The sequence below is a fragment of the Myotis myotis genome, unplaced genomic scaffold (assembly GCF_014108235.1).
Source record: "Myotis myotis isolate mMyoMyo1 unplaced genomic scaffold, mMyoMyo1.p scaffold_m19_p_6, whole genome shotgun sequence".
NCBI lineage: Eukaryota > Metazoa > Chordata > Mammalia > Chiroptera > Vespertilionidae > Myotis > Myotis myotis.
This window is the reverse complement of record NW_023416368.1, coordinates 65006172-65026443: the sequence shown is the minus strand read 5'-3', so window position 1 is coordinate 65026443 and position 20272 is coordinate 65006172. Positions and strand designations below refer to the sequence as shown.

Genomic DNA, 20272 nt, shown 5'->3' with positions numbered 1-20272 from the left:
AACAAATATCATCCTATTTATTTCTATAGGATGTTAAACCTAACTCAATTGTGATACCTGATATACTCTGCTATGATTATCTGTCTTTTTAATTAGATTTCATAACTCCTGAGGCCAGGGATATGTTCTCATCCATCTCTTTATTACCAACACTAAACCTCAAGTGTCTGGAACAGAGAAGAGCTCAAAAAACATCTGTAAAATCAAAGTGAGAAGAAGTATGTGTAACTCATCTTGTTGATGGTGGGAGCAAACATCTCCTAAGATACATCTCTGTTGTCCCACTCTCTGTAAAAATCCCTTAATGTCTCATCAAATAGCTATTCTTATAAAATGTAAGCACAGTAAGAACTTCATTAAATAGTAAAAATATTACATTTTTTTATTCATTTGAGTTTTCATTTTCTAAAGTTATACTTCTCTTCCTTTAACAAACTTTCTTATTGCAGGTACACTTTTATGTCTTTAACCTTTAAGGTTTTTAATGTGACATTTTGTATTTAATGTTTTAATATAACTAGGTAGTTTTCTTTGATTAAAAAAATATGCCCTGAGAAACTATGACATTTTCAGACATTCTGGTGCTAATTGAAAGTTTCCAAAGTTGAATAAGGCAGGAACTGCCTTTGAGAGATTCATGGCTTATTAGAAAAGACAGACTAGTCAAAAATATTTAAAACTTAATGTGAAAGATCTATGATATAAGTATGAAAGTACATAAGAGTAGAAAATGAAATGATTTGGGAATGATACAATTTAATGAATAAAAATAATAATAAAATACTTTATTTAATTCTTACAATGATATTTACCTCTATTATTTCTGGATGCTCGAAATTGGGATTTCTGGATCCCAATTAACATGTAACATTCACTGAGCACCTACTGTGTACCAGGCATGTTCTAAATCCTTTATGTGTGTAAAAGTATTGAATCCTCTCAATAGCCCTCTACACAAACAACATTATTATTCCTACCTTTATAGATGAGGAAACTGAGGCAGAGAGGGGTTAAGTATCTTCTCAATATTAAAAAGTTAGTATTGGCATCTGGGATTCAAATTTAGCAGGCTGGCTCCAGAACCTCAGTTCCTAACCATCACATGAACTATCTCTGACATCAAATTTCTACATCTTAATCTTTTCCTATTATTTTTAATATACTCTTTTGAAAAATATGTGACCAAACCTTGGAAACTCAAACGCTCTCTAGAATACTATTCTTTTGTCACCCTAATGAAGTGAATTTTTGTCTACGAAGTCATATCCCCACGCTTCATGTATAAAAGGTTGCTTGTGTCTCTATCACATTTAACAGACACAGTAAAATGGCATAGCCTTTGTGAATGCAGATTTGTTAATTGGGTAAAACAAAAAGAATGTTGTGTACAGAAAATCAACAACTGGCTTCTGTATTCTCTCTTGCCCTTGCTATAGCATCATGAAACAAGTAATTTTAGTTTGCATCATGCATAGCCTTTCTAAGATTGTTCATAAAATCTATTCAATACACTTTATCCCAAACACCATTTAAATAAAGCATATATCAAATATAAAATAAAAATCTCAGTGAAATTAATGAAAAGAATTGCTGTATAAAAGATAACTACTTACTATGGTACTCATGAAAAAGGGACTAAGTTTGTTTATTCATTTATTTGCTCAGTAAACATCTATATAAACAGTGTATGGTGGTAAATATAAGAATTAAAAATAACAACTAAGATATGATTTATTAAAAATGTAAAATTTCGCCCAGCTGGTATTGTTCAGTACTTGAGCATCGAACGACCCTTGAGCCCAGAGGTCACAGGTTCAATTCCTGGTAAAGGCACATGCCTGGGTTGCAGGCTCAATCCCCAGTGTGGGGGCATGCATTCAGTGATGTTTCTATCTTTCTATCTATTCCTCTCCCTGTCTCTCTAAAATCAATAAAAAACATATTTTTAAAAAAGATAAATTTCTCTAGAGCAAAATCTACTATGAGTAAAGTCAAAAGTAAGAAAAATTATTTGAGACATATAGGAATGACGAAGCAAATTTCCATGATATAAATACAAGATGTGTTTATAAATCAATAAGCAAATGTTATGGAATGCAATATAAAAGGGCAATGGTATGAATACACAATTCACAAAAAAAGAAATATAAATAAACAATATTTGAAAATATGTACATCCTCAATCTCATTTATAATGAAAGAACTGGAAATATAAACAAGACCCCCCACTACCCTCCAAAATAAGCCAAAATATTAATTAGTTTTCCACTTCCAAAAATTAGCAAGAAAGGGGGAAACGGGCACCCTAATACTTTCCTTAGGAAATTGTAAAATGCTGCAACATCTAAAGGAAATTAGCCTTTTGTCTGTTGCACAGTAGGAAGCAAATAGATATTAGATAAATGAAAAAAAAAATGTATGTCCACTCTCACAGATGCTGTCCTCATACATATAATTTGATATACTTTTGTAGATGTAAGCAAATTAATTAGCAATCAAATTAATTTCTAACACTCAGATTCAGTGCTTTTTAATTAGAGCCAAAATTAGGAACTTCAATCGTGGTATCATTACTTGAACAGGTTGAGTAAAGTCTTGCAGAGATCTCATCCTCATACATTATCAAGACTGAGAAAGTTTCCAGCCCCCTCCCCCTTCCCCAGGCAGAAGGAACAAGAGGGTTGACTACAAAAAGAACTGACCTACCAATAGAATCAGTTCCTGATGCCCAATATCTCAAGCCAAAGGTGAATCTTGGTCATAGAGTATGAGTGGATTGGAGGGAGTTATCCAGGTAATAAATGACAAAACCTGAACTAAGATAGGAACACAAGCTATACCTAAAAGATAGATTTGGGTGATACCAAAGATATCACGGTATGGATGTGCAGGTATGTATTGTAAAGCATCTAGGTGACTTCCAGATCTTTGACTTAGAAAATAAGCAAATTCATTTTATGATGCCCCATAAAATGAATTGAAAGAAGCATTATTCACAAGTTTGTTTCTTAAACCAAAACTCCTGAGTTTGACTCCAATTTCTGTTGCATGCCAACTACGTGAGACCTTGCCCAAGTTACTTCATTTCTCTTTGTCTAGATTTCCTCAAATCTAAAATAAGAATAATAAGTGTCTACTTCATAGGGTTGACATGGGGATTAAATAAATTAATATCTTAGTGCTTAGTATCAAGTGCTCAGGACAGTGCCATGAATATAGCAAGTGTTATATGTTTGTTAGATTATCAATAGTATTAGTTTAAGGATTTGAAATATTTATCTTTGTTGAAAATTCATAACAACTCATGTGCCCAGATTTGTCCTCAGGACCACAGACAATGAATACAATGATGACAAAGGCTGTGATGCACTCAGAAGGAGACTGTGGCTCAGCCGGAATCTGTTCTTGCTCAGTCAGGGTAATGAACGGAGAGCTACAAAGTGAACACACATCTTGTGAAAACAGCTCTCTTTATCCCTGTGCTATTGTATCTCTTATAGGCAGAATGTACCACTACTCCCCCAATAACCGTTTCAGACAAATAGTATATTTAGGCTGCTCTCAATATCATGTGAATAATTGTCAATCCCTCCTCATGTTTTGCCCTATCCTCTCTCAAACTCTTCCTCCTTTTCTAGCTATTTTATGGCAAAATGCTCTCTCTCCTTTGACCTCATAACAATGAGAACTTATATTACTTCAGCCAGCCATTCTTTTTTTAATTTCTTTATTGATTAAGGTTTTACATATGTGTCCTTATCCCCCCATTACTCCCCCTATCCCCCACACTCATGCCTTCACCCCCCTGTTGTCTCTGTCCATTGGTTAGACTTATATGCATGCATACATGTCCTTTGGTTGATCTCTCCCCCTTACTCCCACCCTCCCCTACCTTCCCTCTGAGGTTTGACTGTCTGACCAATGCTTCTCTGTCTCTGGATCTGGTTTTTTTCATCAGTTTATGTTGTTCATTATATTCCATAAATGAGTGAGATCATGTGATATTTATCTTTCTCTGACTGGTTTATTTCACTTAGCATAATGCTCGCCAGTTCCATCCATGCTGTTGCAATGCTAAGAATTCCTTTTTTACCGCAGCGTAGTACTCCATTGTGTAGATATACCACAGTTTTATAATCCACTCATCTGCTGATGGGCACTTAGGCTGTTTGCAAATCTTAGCTATGGTGGATTGTGCTGCTATGAACATAGGGGTGCATATATCCTTTCTGATTGGTGTTTCTGGTTTCTTGGGATATATTCCTAGAAGTGGAATCACTGGGTCAAATGGGAGTTCCATATTTAGTTTTTTGAGGAAACTCCATACTGTTCTGCACAGTGTCAGCCAGCCATTCTTACATGAATCTATCTTTTTGTTTTATTCACCACATTTTCAAACTAAATGTTTTTTAAAAAATTAAACTTGAGGTGGGCAATGGGGATACAATTTTATACTGCTTTGTTACCCCTGCGGTTGTTTTCTGTAGTATAATGCACAGTAGATGTTGCATAAATATGTATTCATTGGTTGAAAGATAGTAGCTTTCCTCAATGATAAAGACAGATGTAGGATGAGATTTAATTGAAGATTCCAGAATTATAACAAATATTACTAGAGACAACTTCTAAAAGGGTTTGCCCTCTATTCAGTATAGGTTAGTTCTTATGTTCACTAGCTACAAACCTCAAGGTCATTCCTTTCTCATAAACTTCACTACCAGGTTCATAGGTTTCCTCTTCATCCTCCTGCTAGTCATCATCCTTAGAGCTTCAACATCTATGCTGGCCACTCCCCAAATATCTGGCCTCATAGTGAGTACCTTTACCTACTTAACCCTAGAAATCTTCATTCATTCTTCACTTGTTTGCTAATACATTTTTATCACACCAACTTCTTTTATTAACCTAACAATAACTTGGCAATTGTTTTACAATAATGTTTAAAAATATAATATCTAGAGTTATTCAAACTTGCTGAAACCTCTATTTGGGAACTTTCTAGCTATATAATACAGAACAAGTAAGGTAACTGTTGAGAGACAATTTTCCATGGCATTTCTGTCCATCTTATAGCAGGTTTAATTCTGCACTATCTCTACAAGTGTGTTAGTATAGCAAACAGCCTTGGAAGATACAAAGAGTATCTCCCTCTAGGATGGAAGGCAGATCTGTTTTCTGACCAAGATAATAAAGATACTGTCTCCTTTTGTGACAAATGTTAAGCAGGTTTGCTAGCAGCCTCTTACAAGATTGGAGGATTCCTAAATTTAGAGTTCTCAGCAATGACACAACTCCGCTATATGCTGCATTCAACAGGGCCACTCTGTATCGCCCCAATGGGACTTGAGGGGCAAAGGACCATGAAGCTTTTGCCAGCTGCCATGAGTAATGAGGTCATTTGTGTCTGGCTTGGGAGTCTTTTGTTTCTGCTAGCATCCATGAACGTGTGGCTGGCTAACTTCTTAGCTTGTGAGAAGGGTAAGATCTTAGGCCTGTCACAGTTCGTGATAATAACTTCTTTATGCCTCAGCTTCCCCTACCTGTAGAATGGAGGGGGTGTTTAGAACCAGCCTGAGCCTTGCAGCTGGACTGTTCAACAGTATTTGGTGACTTACTGCCTCCTTGCCAAACCAAATTTCATGTTTTCCAGCTCAGCTCTCACTGGTGGCTCTGTGGCACTGACACCATAAATCATTCTCTCCTTCTTGAAAGTTTCCAATCCTTAGACGGTGAGTCTGAATTAAACTTGTTTTCTTCCTACATTTCTCTCTCTCTTTAAAAAAGAGATTATTCATAAAACCCATTCAATACACTCCATCCCAAACACCATTTAAATAAATGGTGGAATTTATTTAAATCCCCCCAAACTGACTGGACAGACAGCAAAGACCTGAATAAAAGCTTGATGCTAAAAAAAAAAGAAAAAAAAAGAAAAGAATATATAGGGTGGAACAATAGGTGGTTTACAATTATGAGTATGCAAAACACAAGAGTTTATTCTTGTTATTATTTATTAATATTGTATTATTTTCCACACAAACAATGACAAACCTACTTGGGCCCCACCCTGTATAAAATTCTAAAGGCTTTTAAATTGGAAGCAGACATCTGAGGAATCTATATGCCATCCTGAAAAGTCACACACACCTGAAAGGAGAATGTTTTGCAAATGTCCTAAGACGGTCTTAAATTTCCACAAAATACTCATTAACAATATAGCAACAGAAATCCAAGTTTGTTTTTAATAGAGGAAGGAAAAAGCAGAAATCAGAATGAGGGGGTGGACGGAGTCAAAGGATCTTTATCAAAAGGAGTTAAGAGTTATGAGAAACCTAGGAAATGTCGAGTCACTTATGTATTAGTTATTCTCTGATGTTTAATCTTAATTAAATATTTGCAAAAAATTACTGAAAAGAAAACAAGGGAAAAGGTGGTTGTAAGCTATGTGGCCAAATGACCACTGAAACACAGGGAGGAATGATGGAAAGAAGACAAACTTTTATCATCAACAGATCCCAGGGAATCCCAGCTCCAGCTGTCAGTGGTCTTAAGAATTTGTGATGTAGTACTTTCAACAATTAATATTTTTAAACATTTAAAAATTGCCTGGCTGGCATGGCTCAGTGGTTGAACATCGACCTATGAACCAGGAGGTCAATGGTTTGATTCCCAATCAGGGCAAATGCCTGGGTTGTAGGCTCGATCCCCAGTGTGGGGTGTGAAGGGGGCAACCAATCCATGATTCTCTCTCATCACTGATGTTTCTGTCTCTTTCTCCCTTCCTCTCTGAAATAAAATATATATATATATATATATATATATATATATATATATATATATATAATTTTTTTAATTTTAAAATTTTAAAAAGGAACTGGCATTAGTTACTTAACTTCACCAAACTTCAATTTACTTACTTCCCAAATCGGGTAAGACTATCCATCTTGAAGAATTATTGATGGATTACCTCAATAAATTGTATCTATGGTAAGTATAACTATTGCAAGATCGAAACACTGAAGAATTACCTCTTCAGAAATTAATAAAAGAACTGAGAGACATTTCTAAATATTTCCCTAAAGGACATAAAAGTGTATCATGAGGTACTATATATACTCGCCAAATATAGCAAGAGAGAACTTAAACTCTGGCTTCATAAAAACTCAAGGTGCAGAAAATCCCTTCGTGTCAGACTTGCCTAACTCAGCGTTAGTCTTAGAAAACCACTTGCTTGATTTGGTGAACTCACCTGTAACAGGAAATCAAAGAGGGCCATCTTGGACCACTCGTGGTGATGCACTGCAGTACAGCCCCACTCCGGTCTGGGTGCGCGGCCATGCTGCCAGCACTTCTGCTTTAGCAGCTGCTGGTAGGCTCCCCAGGTGAGCTTCACAGAAGAGTGGGTCTCGTTACTTGTTGGAGCTAAAGATGGATCCCAGAGAATAACAGGACAGGGGCGGCCATCTAGGGAATTAAAAAAACAAACATGTTTTCAGCATGCGATTGCTGAGTGAGTGTGTCCTCGGGCAGTCACACATTTTCACAGCTTCAGGCTCTCGCCTGTCAAATGCCAGAGTGTGATTAGACGATATGTTATGATCCCTTTATCTTCTGAGGCTTTAATATTTAATACCTCAATGATGCTTCCTGAGCGAAGTCTTATATAATGGAAGGTATTGTTAGACAATTAGAAATGTTTTTTAAGCAGGATACTTGAAAGATGTGGCAGAAATTGGCTACTAACCACCAATAAGAACGTCCTCTGGTTAATGTGGTTTTATTCCACATCTAAAAGTAGGCACCACAAAAAAAGGAAAGGATCCAGACACGTATAATTGTCTATTCAACGTCTGAATGGAACTGCTCTCTATTTGTAATAACAACTGTCTGATTTTCTGAGGCTGCTTTGTGATGTCAGGAAGAAAAAGCATTTTCAGAAGTCGCAAATTTAAAAGTGAAATTGTATGGTTCACAACCGTCACCACAATCTCCAAAGAAAAAGAAGCAAGAGTGTGTTTTTTCTTCTTTGATAAAAACATCAGTGCTCTTGGTAACAGATCATTTACGCACATGTAACCTCACAAAATGTATTTAAGCAAATGTCATTTCTTCAACTGCATGGGTATAGGTGATTTTTCAAAAAATCTGTCACTTGAATTGTTTTTGCCTCACTTCAGATAGTTTTAAAATTTCATTGCTAAACTGCATCAAATGACAAGCCTGACTGAAGTCACCATAAACAGTGAAGACCATGATGGGTTACACTGGAGGACACTTCAACCTCAGAACCAATGGCATCACTCCCAGGCCCCTGTTTCTGCTAAAGTCACTGAGAGAAGGCATGGAGCAGCTTTGCTTATCACTCAGAAATCAGAATGACGCTCATGGGGGAAAGAAACAAAAAACTAAGTCACAAAGATGTGTAGAAAAACAAAACTAAACCACTTAACTCACTTTTAACAGGCCTGGGCAATAGAAGCCTCTGAAATTATGACTGGAATGTCTAGACACATCACGGGGATTTTTAAAAGCCATCTATAATAATAGAAGCATAATATGCTAATTAGACTGGACAGCCGAACAACCTTCCAGACGTCATTCTGGATGTCCTTTGGGGCGAAGCCATGGCAGTGGGGGACAAGGCAGAGTGGTTAGAGGCGATCAGGCAGGCAGGCAGGCAGATGAGTGGTTAGGAGCCAGCGGTCCCAGATTGTGAGAGGGATGTCCAACTGCCAGTTTAAGCCCGATCCTGGGATTGGGCCTAAACTGGCAGTTGGACATCCTCCTTAGGATCCCAAATTGTGAGAGGGTGCAGGCCAGGCTGAGGGACCCCCCCGCCCACCATGCACCAGGCCTCCTCTAGTTTAAAATAACCTAAGAGTTTCTCAAAGTATAACTGGTTTCCTTTTTGTTAAAGCTTTTGTTTTCCCACCTTGCTTGCCTGCTTCTTGCTGAGTTTTTATCTCTGGTCTTAAATGCAGGAATTCATCATCTTCTCTAACCACTCTTGAATTTGGGGTTACACTGACCTCAATAATTTTAACAGCATTCACTTAATCATTCTAACCACCTGTATTCTAGTTTTGTTTAAAAAAAGAAAATCTTTCTCCTCTTAGCCTTGAAATTTAGGCCAAGGCATGCCACAGTTATTGACATACAATTTAAGAGGGAAAAAAAAAAACAGAGAGAAAACAAACAAACAAACAAACTTGAACCATAAATAAGGAATTTCTTTTTTAACATTACTACTCTCCTTTTCCTTTATTTTTACTCTGTTAAATGCTTTCGGGCTCCTGGGACCTAATTATCTTCTTAGATATAATATAAATCTAATTTTAAATGTATTGCTCCAACTATTATGCCAATTTAAAAATAATAATAATATATTCCAGACAAAAGCAGTCCATCATGCAGTGAGAGATACATATAAATCAGTGTAAGCAAACATGACCAGAAGACACAATATAGCTTTCAAAGACATGAATACTGCAGACTTCTAAAGATAAACATCCAGAAGCTCTATCAGTCAGGGTCTTTGGACCAAAGTGATACCCAGACAGCTCTTTGCATTCTCAGTGCTAGGAAGTATTCAAAGGGAGGTGAATACTGAAGTTTAACAACACAAGCCAACACATGAGACAGACAGGCCAGAACAGTTTCCTCAGCAATTCACTTAAGACCCTCAGAGAAATAAGGAAATGATCTACATAAACAATTGAAATAATTGACAGCCTTTCTGGGCTGTCTTTCCTTTCCTTTAGAAACATTTGTTTCTTATTTTCAAACTAATTAAAAGTAAATCTACTCATTTTAAAAAACATGGGAAAACATTAAAATGTGTAGCTAAGGAAACAAAAACCATCTATAATCTCCTACCCCAGTAGGTTCTGTTATTTGGATATTTACCTCTGGTAGTTTCCCATCCCTTTCTTTCTCACCTGAAGGACAGGTAAGAAAATTAATTTCTGTTTAAGGAGTATAGCTTATGGTTAAAGCCCAGACTCTGGAATCCATCAAACCTTTTCAATTCTGATCACATTACTTCTTAGCCTTGTAGCAGTAGACAAGTTATACAATCTCTCCTTGCCCTTTTCTTCTGTAAAATGAGAATAAATTATGTACCTTCCAAAAGGACTTTGTTAAGCTAACGGGGTTCACACACTTAAAATTATCAACCTGGTACCTAACATTTGCAGATCTCAGAAAGGTTTTGCTATGATTATTATTACATATATACATTGTGCAATTACATAATTCATCAGTCTTCAACTGGCCTTTATTTGTTTACTAAAGGCCCAGTGCACAGGATTCATGCACTTGGTGGAGGGGTGTGGCCTGCGGGGATTGGCCCACTGTGGGAGCGCCCCTCCTACTGGTCAGCCAAGCGGCTGTGGACCAGCCTTATGAACGGCTCATCCCGGTCAACCAAGTGGCACTCCCACTGTGGGAGCGCACTGACCACCAGGGGGAAGCTCCTGCATTGAGTGTCTGCCCCCTGGTGGTCAATGTGTGTCATAGCGACCAGTCGTTTCACTGGTTGATTTGCATATTAGGTTTTTATTATATAGGATTGAGCATCTACTATATACCAAGCATCATTCTACACTTGAAATAATTAATGCATTTTTTTCTTTCATAAAACTTACATTTCCACGAGGGGAAGGAAGCAACTATTATGCATAGAAAATAAACTATTTGGGATCATCTTTTATATACAATTTGTTATAATTATTTCACTAAATATATCATAGACATTTCTCTTATTATAAAATATTTTTAAATAGAATCACCTTATGATACAGTGATCTAACCCAGTGGTCAATAAACTTGGTTAAAGGACAGATAGTAAATATTTGAATCTTTCAGGGCTACATGGTCTCCATTGCAACTATTCAACTATGCAAGTGCTCAAAGGTTGTAGCATGAAAACAATGAAAGACACTATATCAATAAATGGTCTTGGCTCTGCTCCAATAAAGCTTTATTTCCAGTGTCATAGTAATACTATTATTCTTTTTTCCCAACCATTTAAACTTGCAGAAACCATTTACCGCTTACAAGTCATACAAAAACAGGCAGTAGATCTTAATCTTGTCCAGTCTACAAGTACATTGTATTTCGTTTACCGCTTCTCTACTTGAGATCATCAAATCTGCTGAATGGCACATTTTCTATATGATTGTTTAAAAAGTTGTTCTCCGACTGCGAAAGGAAGGGAGCTTTTAGCTGATAGGAATACTTGATTTTCAATTAATATTCTGTTTTCCTCTTCACCCATCCATGGTCCCTCAGCAAAATATTTTGAATGTTATCACATGAAGACATTCCGTCCTGCCCGGCTGGGAATCAGAGCGCCTTGGCAAAAGGGGGTTTACAGGAAGCAAGAAAAAGGCAGGGTGAGCAGCATCCTGCACGCTGAGCAGTGGGGGACTAGGGGGCCTTTTGATTCACGGGTCTTCTTGCTCTGCGTCAGCACCTATGGCCCGCGAGAATACAGCAGTAGTCAGTATGGCTCCAGACCTCAGAGCCATGAGGACTACTGTGAGCATCCCACTTCTTAGAAAATACGGCTGTTAAAAGAATTAACTGAACTTTGCTAGGTCTGAAGTGATGACAGGAAAATAGTCTCTGAAAACAGGAAACTGGTTAAAGCAACTTACCCCGAAATTTTTCAGAGAGGAGGAGCATTCATCTCTTCGTATTCAAGTTTGTCAAAATGATGCAGTAATGTACTCTCTAGAGAAATATTAACAGTGCAGAGATAAAATTCTAACTGTCAGCGTGGTGCGAAAGCAGGTTTTAAAAGATATGTGGGTGTTCGAGTGAATTAAAGGTGATACAGCTGTCTTTAAAAAATGAGACTGCCGGGAAAGCTGTTTTTCCCCCCAAATCTGAATATTTTCCCTGAATTCTAATGTTCTCTCAAGTTGTTCTTTACTCAAAAGCACAAAGAAGACATTCTTTCCTGAAGATAAATGTGAAAATTCACTGAGAATGAATGCTATGCACAATCCCCTTTGCCTCCTGTGAAATGCCCTTCACTTTGAACACCAGCTGACTGGCTTTGTCGAACTGTAGGTGGATGCTAAGCATGTTGAGAGGACTTGTGAATGTCTGTCTGTATTTGTCACTGAGCAAAAATAAGTAACAAATAGCCTGAGCACTGAAATCAAAAGTCTTTTTCTATCACATGGGCCAAGCTCCAAGACTCCTTGTGAACAGCCCAGCTCAGAGCCTTCATTAAAAACAACTCTACAAAAGCCACGATTGGAGACAAGGACCAGTCAAATGTGAGGCTCACCTTTGTTATTAGGGAACAAAGTCTGTCGGGTTCCAGCGCAACCGTCCAGTGTGTGGCAGGAAAACCTCAATGCTGCAGTTCTCTGACGGATAAAGGCAATTGCTGTTGTTGATGCAACTCTGATGATCATGTAGAGGTGTCTAGTTGTTAGCGATCCCTTAAGTACTATCCACTCTATTTTCCAGCAGTAGGATTTTGGCAATTAAAAGTATTAGACTGAAGGGAAAACGAAGGCCGGAGCTTTTGGTGCAGAGTTGTTGAATGCAAACAAGTTGTTGATGTGAGGCCCTGGGCAAAGGGGAATGCAAGATTCTGTAACAGGCCCTACCTGGTTTGGCTCAGTGGATGGAGCATCAGCCTGCGGACTGAAGGGTCCCAGGTTCATTTCCAGTCAAGGGCATGTACCTTGGTTGTGGGCACATCCCCAGGAGGGGGTCTTCTGGGGGCAGCTGATCGATGTTTCTCTCTCATTGATGTTTCTAACTCTCTATCCCTCTCCCTTTCTCTCTGTAAAAAAAATTCAATAAGATATATTTAAAAAAAAAAAAAAAAAAGATTCTGTAACAGCCAGGAGGGAAGAGGAAATGTGAAAGGTTATGTGAAATTTTACTTCTGGTCAAGGTTTTAAATATTGTTATTTTTAAAAAGTATTTACAATTGCCCCTTAATTGTCCTCAAATGGATCTATTGGTTCCTATGTGTCAGGTGGAAAGAATTCAGAGTGAGGCATTCTGAAAATGGAAGCCTGGGCCTTTGAGAGTTCAGAGTTTAGTAGAAACAGATAAGAGCACATGCATATGATGATCAAATGAACTGTTTGACAGTTTGATGAGTGTTTTGAAGGCAACAAGTGAAGGACTAAAATAAAGACTGGGCTCTCGGATAAAGCCGAGAAGTGAAGAAATGCTGTGCCCCAGAAGAGCAATGTGGTGAAATGTCACGGTTAATAAGAAGAACCTTTGCTGAAAAAGAGCTGAGAGTCTGGGGTAGAAAAAGCAGTCAGAATGTTGACTATTCTTGACTCCATCACTTGTCTCCACAGGACTTGAGCCAAGTCCTTCAGCCACCCTGACTGAGGCACAGCAAAGAAATCTTTCTGGCAGGGCTGCATGACAGCCCAGTGGAATACTGAAAATGCAGCACTGTCCAATATTAACAAGAGCCACATCTACGTTCAGGTTTCATGACATAAAAAAGGGGTAGGTGGTAAGGAGGCAGAATTCCACAGATTTTACACGGATAGATTCTACACAGCCAGCCAAGTTCTGAATATAGGGACCTGTTTCAATCACACAGAACTACATTTCTGGGTGATTGAGAATACCTTTTGTCAAAACACAAACAAACTATATTTACTTATCAAATTGCTTCTCACTTCATGATTTATTTTCTCTAGGTTGGACTGGGATAAAATAATCTCCATATTTCCGCAAGAGTTAGCTAAGGAAGTGGGCAAGGAGAATGTCTTGTGACTTCCTTCATCACAAACTACTTGAAGAATCTAAATCATCAGTTCTAATTTAAAAACATTGTCCTCTTTTGCTCTGAACCTTTGACTAATGACAGGAACTTCTGCTTTCTAGGTCTGCCCTGGACTTCCGCTGTGTAAATGGAAACTCCTATCTCAATATTCCACTTAAAAACAAACAGGAATCAAACTTGACTGCAGAGGGTGGTGATGATGTGGTCATTGTACCAGGCTCCACAAACAATCACATTTTGGGAACAAAGTCTTGGTCACTTCAGGGTGACCCAGTCCGAGGCAATTCAGTGTTTATTAATGTAGATAAAGGAACCATGAAGTCCTAACCAGAGTGACCTTCATACAGAGCAAAGCTCATTACATCACTACTCTTCTTTAAAAGCCTTCAATAATTCTCCATTATCAGCAAGATAATGTCTATGTCCTTACATGACATAAAACCCACCCACTTTCCACAGCTTTATCTTACCTCATCCTCACCCACAACTCACCCCCACAACCCTAATCTCCTTTTTACAGAACTATTTGCAGTTTCCTAAGCACACTGTGCCTTCACAAGTTTTTTACACATCTATTTTTTTTACCCTTTATTCACCCACCCTATCTCACTCCACCCACAGTGACTTTTAAGAACCAGTTCTGACATTACCTCTTCTAGAAGTTTTTACATCCCTCCACTTACCCCTGTGCACATGCGTGTGTGCACTTACACACACACACACACACACACACACACTGGACTAAATTCTCCCTCTCTGTGCCTGCAGGGCCCCTAAAAATATCTCCACAGAGGTCCTTATCCTACTTTTCTTGCATGGATGTTTTTCTCAGCTGTCTCCTTCCCTCTGAACTGAGAGCTCTGTGAAAATAGGAACCATTTTTTAAGGAACCATTTTTTAATCATCTTTGGATCTCCAACTTCTGACATAATGACTCAACCAAAGCAAGAATGCAACCTTGTGATTAATGAATGAATGTGCCTTGAATAAAAGTTTGGTTGATATGACATCCCAGTAACCTGGGATTTCACTGTCCTTACGCTAAATGAATTGAGACGGATTAGAGAGAAACTTGAGAAATAGAGGTAGGGATGCGCAGAGGTTTCCACACCCTCATTCTACGCTTCTACGCAGCTTGTACTTGTAACATCACATCCATGTATCCGTATTCTATGAGACACTGGGATGATGAAAACAGGGGTGGTGGGAACCCCACTGCCTTTCTCCGCCTGACCCCAAATCACCATCATGAGGAGGGAAACAGTTGTTAAGGCATCATGGCTACATTCAAAAATAAGACCAAAAGGCAGTGGGTTACAATATGGATGTACGATGAACTAGAAAAACCCATGGCACAGCCATTGGAGGCTAATGGGAGATAGTATACAGTGATGAGGAATGAGGCTACAGCAGCCGTGGGCAAACTACGGCCCGCGGGCCGGATCCGGCCCATTTGAAATGAATAAAACTATTGAAAAAAAAAGACTGTACCCTTTTATGTAATAATGTTTACTTTGAATTTATATTAGTTCACACAAACACTCCATCCACGCTTTTGTTCCGGCCCTCTGGTCCAGTTTAAGAACCCATTGTGGCCCTCGAGTCAAAAAGTTTGCCCACCCCTGGGCTACGGAGTCCTCCCAACCCATATTTATAACCCAGCCCCACCACCCAACCTGTGGACCTTCGGAGGACATATGTGATTATTCTCTGAGCCTCATTTCCCCACAGAAAATCTGTCCAAGAAAATCTGATTATGGGGCTGTTGTATGATTTAGTGAGATAATTGATGTAAAGTGCCTAGCATTCTGCAAATGAGATGTTGCCGTTATCCACTATCAACTCCAAGCACTTTCTTTAAATGACAATTTTAGATGCCTGTTTATTTAGGTCAAGTAAACATCAATCTAGATAAACTAAGAAAAGCTAAGGAAACACATCACAAAGAGCTGAATCAGCTTGGAAACTAGATGAAAGTAAAAGGTAACATTTACTGAGCATTACTCCATGCTAGGCACTGTATTTTATACCTATCAACTCAATTTTCACAACACTTCTATGAGGTAAGCACTGTTATCATCCTTATTTTTTTTAATATGTATATTATTGATTTCAGAGAGGAAGGGAGAAGGAGAGAGAGATGGAAACATCAATGATGAGAGAGAATCATTGATCGGCTGCCTCCTGTACACCCCACACTGGGGATCAAGCCCACAACCAAGGCATGTGCCCTTGGCCGGAATTGAACCTGGGACTCCTCAGTTCTCAGGCTGATGCTCTATCAACTGAGCCAAGTCGGCTAGGGCATCATCCTTATTTTTATTATCACCTCCCTACTGTACTAATGAAGAAATAAGGTACAAAGAGATGAAGTTACTTGTCCTAGGTCACACAGCTATCAAGTGGTAGGGCCAGGATTCAAACTCAAGGAGTCTACATTGCCAGTTTCTGTGGGCTGACCTGTGTCCCCTCAAAATTTACATGTTGAAGCCTTAAACCACAGTGCCTCAGACTGTGACTGTATTTGGAGGGCCTTTAAAGAGGGAATTAAGTAAAAATGAAGCTATCATGGTGGGCCTCCATCCAATCTGACTGTTGTCCTGATAAGAAGAGGAAATTAGAACATACAGACGCAGAGGAAGGGCCATCTGAGGGCACAGGGACAAGGTGACCATTTGCAAGCCAAGGAGCGAGGCCTCAGAAGAAATCAAACATGCCGACACCTTGATCCTGGACTTCTGGCCTCCAGAACTGTGAGAAAATACATTTCGGTTGTTTAAGCTATGCAGTCTGAAGTATTTGTGACGGCAACCCTAGCAAACTAATACAACTGTCCATGCTCTTAACTACAAAGCTATTTGAATTAAAGACTATTCAGCTTTTTCCCCAGGCTTAAAGCAGTGCCTCACACACACAGAAAGTAAATGCCATTGATTATGACTTAATTCAATGGAAAAGCCAATATTTGCCCATTAGCTGAGGTGTGTGGGGATCTGGGGAGGCAGAGAGCTGTCTGTCTTAGTCCTTCCACTTCCTGTTGTCCTTAGGGATAGAGACAGCAACAGATTCAGTCCTAATGGAAAGGTCATGACCTTGAAATCAGTCTGGTGTTGAGTGAATCTTGAAATCAGTGGCAATAAGAAGATTACCTCCAGGCCACTGAACTCTGACGTGGTCCACTGGTGTCAGCTCCACAGGTGCAGGGATTCCTGATTGTCCTTCTCTCTAGAAGAGTGGCTGGCACATAGTAGGTGTTCAATAAGTATTTCTTAAAAGAAGAAAAGATAAAAGTGATACTATAGAAGGGACTAACTTGCATGTAGCTGAGGCCCATGCATCTTTTATGAGGGAGCACTGTTTCAACTACTCATTGTCCCTTCTATCCCAGCCACGTGTGAGATCAGGGCACAAGTTGCAGCGACACAGCAGAGAAAGTGACCCGGTGTCCTACTTTGTCCATGAAGGTATGTAGTGGACTAACAAGTCGACACTAGAGCAGACCTGCTTGGAGCAGATGCTCAGAAAACTTCTGTTTGCTGATGAATGAAAGAATTAAGCTGACCAGCTCAGTTTGATTGCTAAAGAAATACCCTCAAGGCTTTTCTGATTAAAAAACTCAATGTGCTTTCAATTCAGATTGTAAAAAAAACAAAAGATGATTCCTGCACTCCCAAATAAATATTGTAAGGAAGATTGCACATCTGTCCAAGATTTCCAGGACTTTGAAGCCTGTGTGTTTCCAAGTTGTGAATGCATCTCGGTTATTCTCATAACTCCCTACAAAATGCCTCTGTCCTTACCTGAGAGCCTGAAACAACATGAAATCTGCAGCCGCCACCCCTCTGCTGTGGGAACTGCACCAGCAAACCTCCCAGGGCTGCTCGGATAGGCTCGAAAAGAGTGGAAAATACGCAATGTGTTTCTCCTGCTTTATAATGGGAGGAGGCAATCCAAGCTGGAAAACAGTGAGTGACTTGGGATCGACAATGAATTTAAATGGAAGTTAGTGGGATGTCTGCAGTTTGTCATCTAAGCAGCCCTGACATACAGAATTCGTGGAACCGGGTTGCCTTCATTCAGTCTGACAGCTCTGTGGCAGTAAAGCAGCATCTTAAAAATAAAGCGTCCATAATGCATCTCCCATGCTGGGCATGAAAAACAGCACAGTGCTTCAACGCTACCAAAATGGTGTCCCTTGGGATTCGTTCACATTGCAGTGCGGACTGCTAGGGACAGCTTCGGCAAAGCTGCCAAATGGGAGATCACAGAGGGGGGGCAGGGTTTTCCTGTGCTCTTGACTTTTACATAGACATACCCACTTTGTCTTGTCTTAAGCAAACATTTTTAAATATTTTGTTAAAATAATTATCTACGTGTATCAACACCACACCACACCATGACCTTTGCAACGATTTATGACTTTTGCAAAAATTGTTTGGCAGAAAACACGCTGCTATGTTCAGTTACATTTGCTTGCATGTGATTATTTTTGTTAAAACAAGAAAATCTGCTCATCGTTGGCTGCATTAAAATCAGAAAAATATAACCTCGCAGCAATGTTCAGAGTGGTAGGCCCATGCTTCCCTTGACTAACAAATATGAGCAATGTTAAATCATTAGAGTGGAAAAGGAAATTAAATAGAAATGTTGGTATGGTGGTAAACCAGAAATCGCCATGCTAAAATTGGCACATTTGTGTCACTATCCCATAATTATATCGAGTTCTATTTGAGAGGTGGTGTGGGTGAAGTAAAACAACATGAGGAAAATTTAGTATCAGACAGAATCGGGTACAATTCTGCCCACTACTCCCTGGCTATATGTCTTTGGGCACATTTTATAACCTTGCTGAGCTTCGGGATTCCCATATTTAAATTATCAATAATATCTGTTGTGTAGAAGTGTTAAGTGGTTTAATAGACAAAAACACCAAATGTAGTAAATAGGCACAGGAGTCTTTATAAATTCACAATTGAAGACTGCATTATTGCAAATATCGATTTTTTGAAAAGCCCTTTGATGCTACCTTTCAACTCATGTTTGCGTTTCCTGCAAAGAGATACATAGATGAGCTTCTGCTCTAATGATGACTGCTGCCTTTTGTAGAATGGTACACTGCAGGCACTCCCATGCAATCCCAACCTCGCCCTTCCCCAAGGACACCCTTCTCTTGTTCTGGGTTACCTTCAGTAACTAACACCTGTCAGAATTAGTGGGCTTAGTACACAGCCAGTAATTCTACTAATTTCACATATATTCAAGGAGAATCACCTAGAATTCATTAAGCTATACGATCAAGAACCTGTCCCATAAAAACCTGAGCTCATGGCTGTGTGCTGATTAGATGGCCCATGTAAATTTCGCTCATTAAAAAAAAAGCACACACACCTGAAGATGAGTTTTATAATTGGGACTTTTTGTCTTTGGACTGAATCAACAGAATGCTTTGTCTGGAGGCTGGGGGCAAGGGAGAGCAATCAAATCCTAGTATTTGATTCTCTTACATCTCCCTTTGCTTGTCATGTATCCTTTAACATCTAGACAATCTATCTGACTTTGAGCAAGATGCTCAATTACTCTGAGCCTCTATTTCCACATCCAGAAAATGTCTCTCAAAGTGTACCCACCTCCTGAAAGTTTTATGAGATAATGAATGCACAGCACTTAAAACAGTGCCTGGTGCATAGTAACATCAATATTACTCTTGCTAAGGTCAAGGCTGCTGTCTTCTTGAGAAAAAAAAAAAGAGGTTCCAGTAGCCTGTATCTGTGTGTGTGTGTGAGTAAATCATCGGTTTCTAGTCATATTAAATAACTAAATATACTAATAGATTGTGGTGATGGTGAAAGAAGACATACCTTAAGGCTCCTTAAAGGATTTGTTGAGGGAAAACGATTGATGAAAAGAAGAAAGACTTAGAAGTTACCAGACAAGGGTTTGAATTGTTTCTAGACAACTAACTCATTAAATAACCTTCAGCTGTCTTCTTGCTCCTTTTATTTGATCTCAAAATTGAGGTAACAAAAAAATGTCTCCCACAGATTTCTTAGAATGGTTAACTAAGATAAGCCAAATATCTATATTCAACTAATAATATAGACTAGCTATGTTCTTGGTACTAGGCATGGATTTATTTCCACAAGTCAGATAACAGAAATAACATTTAGAGAAAATAACTTACAGGATTTGTTGGCTATCCACTCTCCCAAATATTAAAAGTTTTACTCCCAACGAAGCCAGATCATCAGAGAAATATATACCTAAACTAAATCTTATTGTTCTTCCTACAGAAAACTCACTGTCAAATTACGTTGCAGTGTGAGGCCAGCAAACCATACTGATGGACCTTATAGAAAAAGCCGGTTTGGTTCAGTGGATAGAGCATCAGCCTGCAGCCTGAAGGGTCCTGGGTTCAATTCTGGTAAGGGCACATGCCCATTTGTGGGCTCGATCCCCAGTAGGAGTTGTGCAGGAGGCAGTCAATCAATG

General features: G+C 39.0%; 1 protein-coding gene and 1 long non-coding RNA gene across 3 annotated transcripts in view; both read right to left on the bottom strand.

Annotated features, from left to right (window-relative positions):
- Positions 1–20272, bottom strand: part of GASK1B (golgi associated kinase 1B) — a 48789-nt gene that overhangs the window by 20647 nt on the left and 7870 nt on the right. For both annotated transcript variants that reach the window (XM_036314596.1, XM_036314595.1), the window contains exon 3: positions 7250–7464. In XM_036314596.1, coding sequence (XP_036170489.1) covers positions 7250–7464 — 215 coding nt within the window. The remainder of the gene's footprint in view (positions 1–7249; positions 7465–20272) is intronic.
- On the bottom strand, positions 8455–11738 carry LOC118658845. The gene is made up of 3 exons (XR_004968378.1): positions 11661–11738; positions 9907–10096; positions 8455–8535 (listed from the first exon to the last, which is right to left on the bottom strand). It is a non-coding gene; the product is annotated as an uncharacterized LOC118658845 (long non-coding RNA).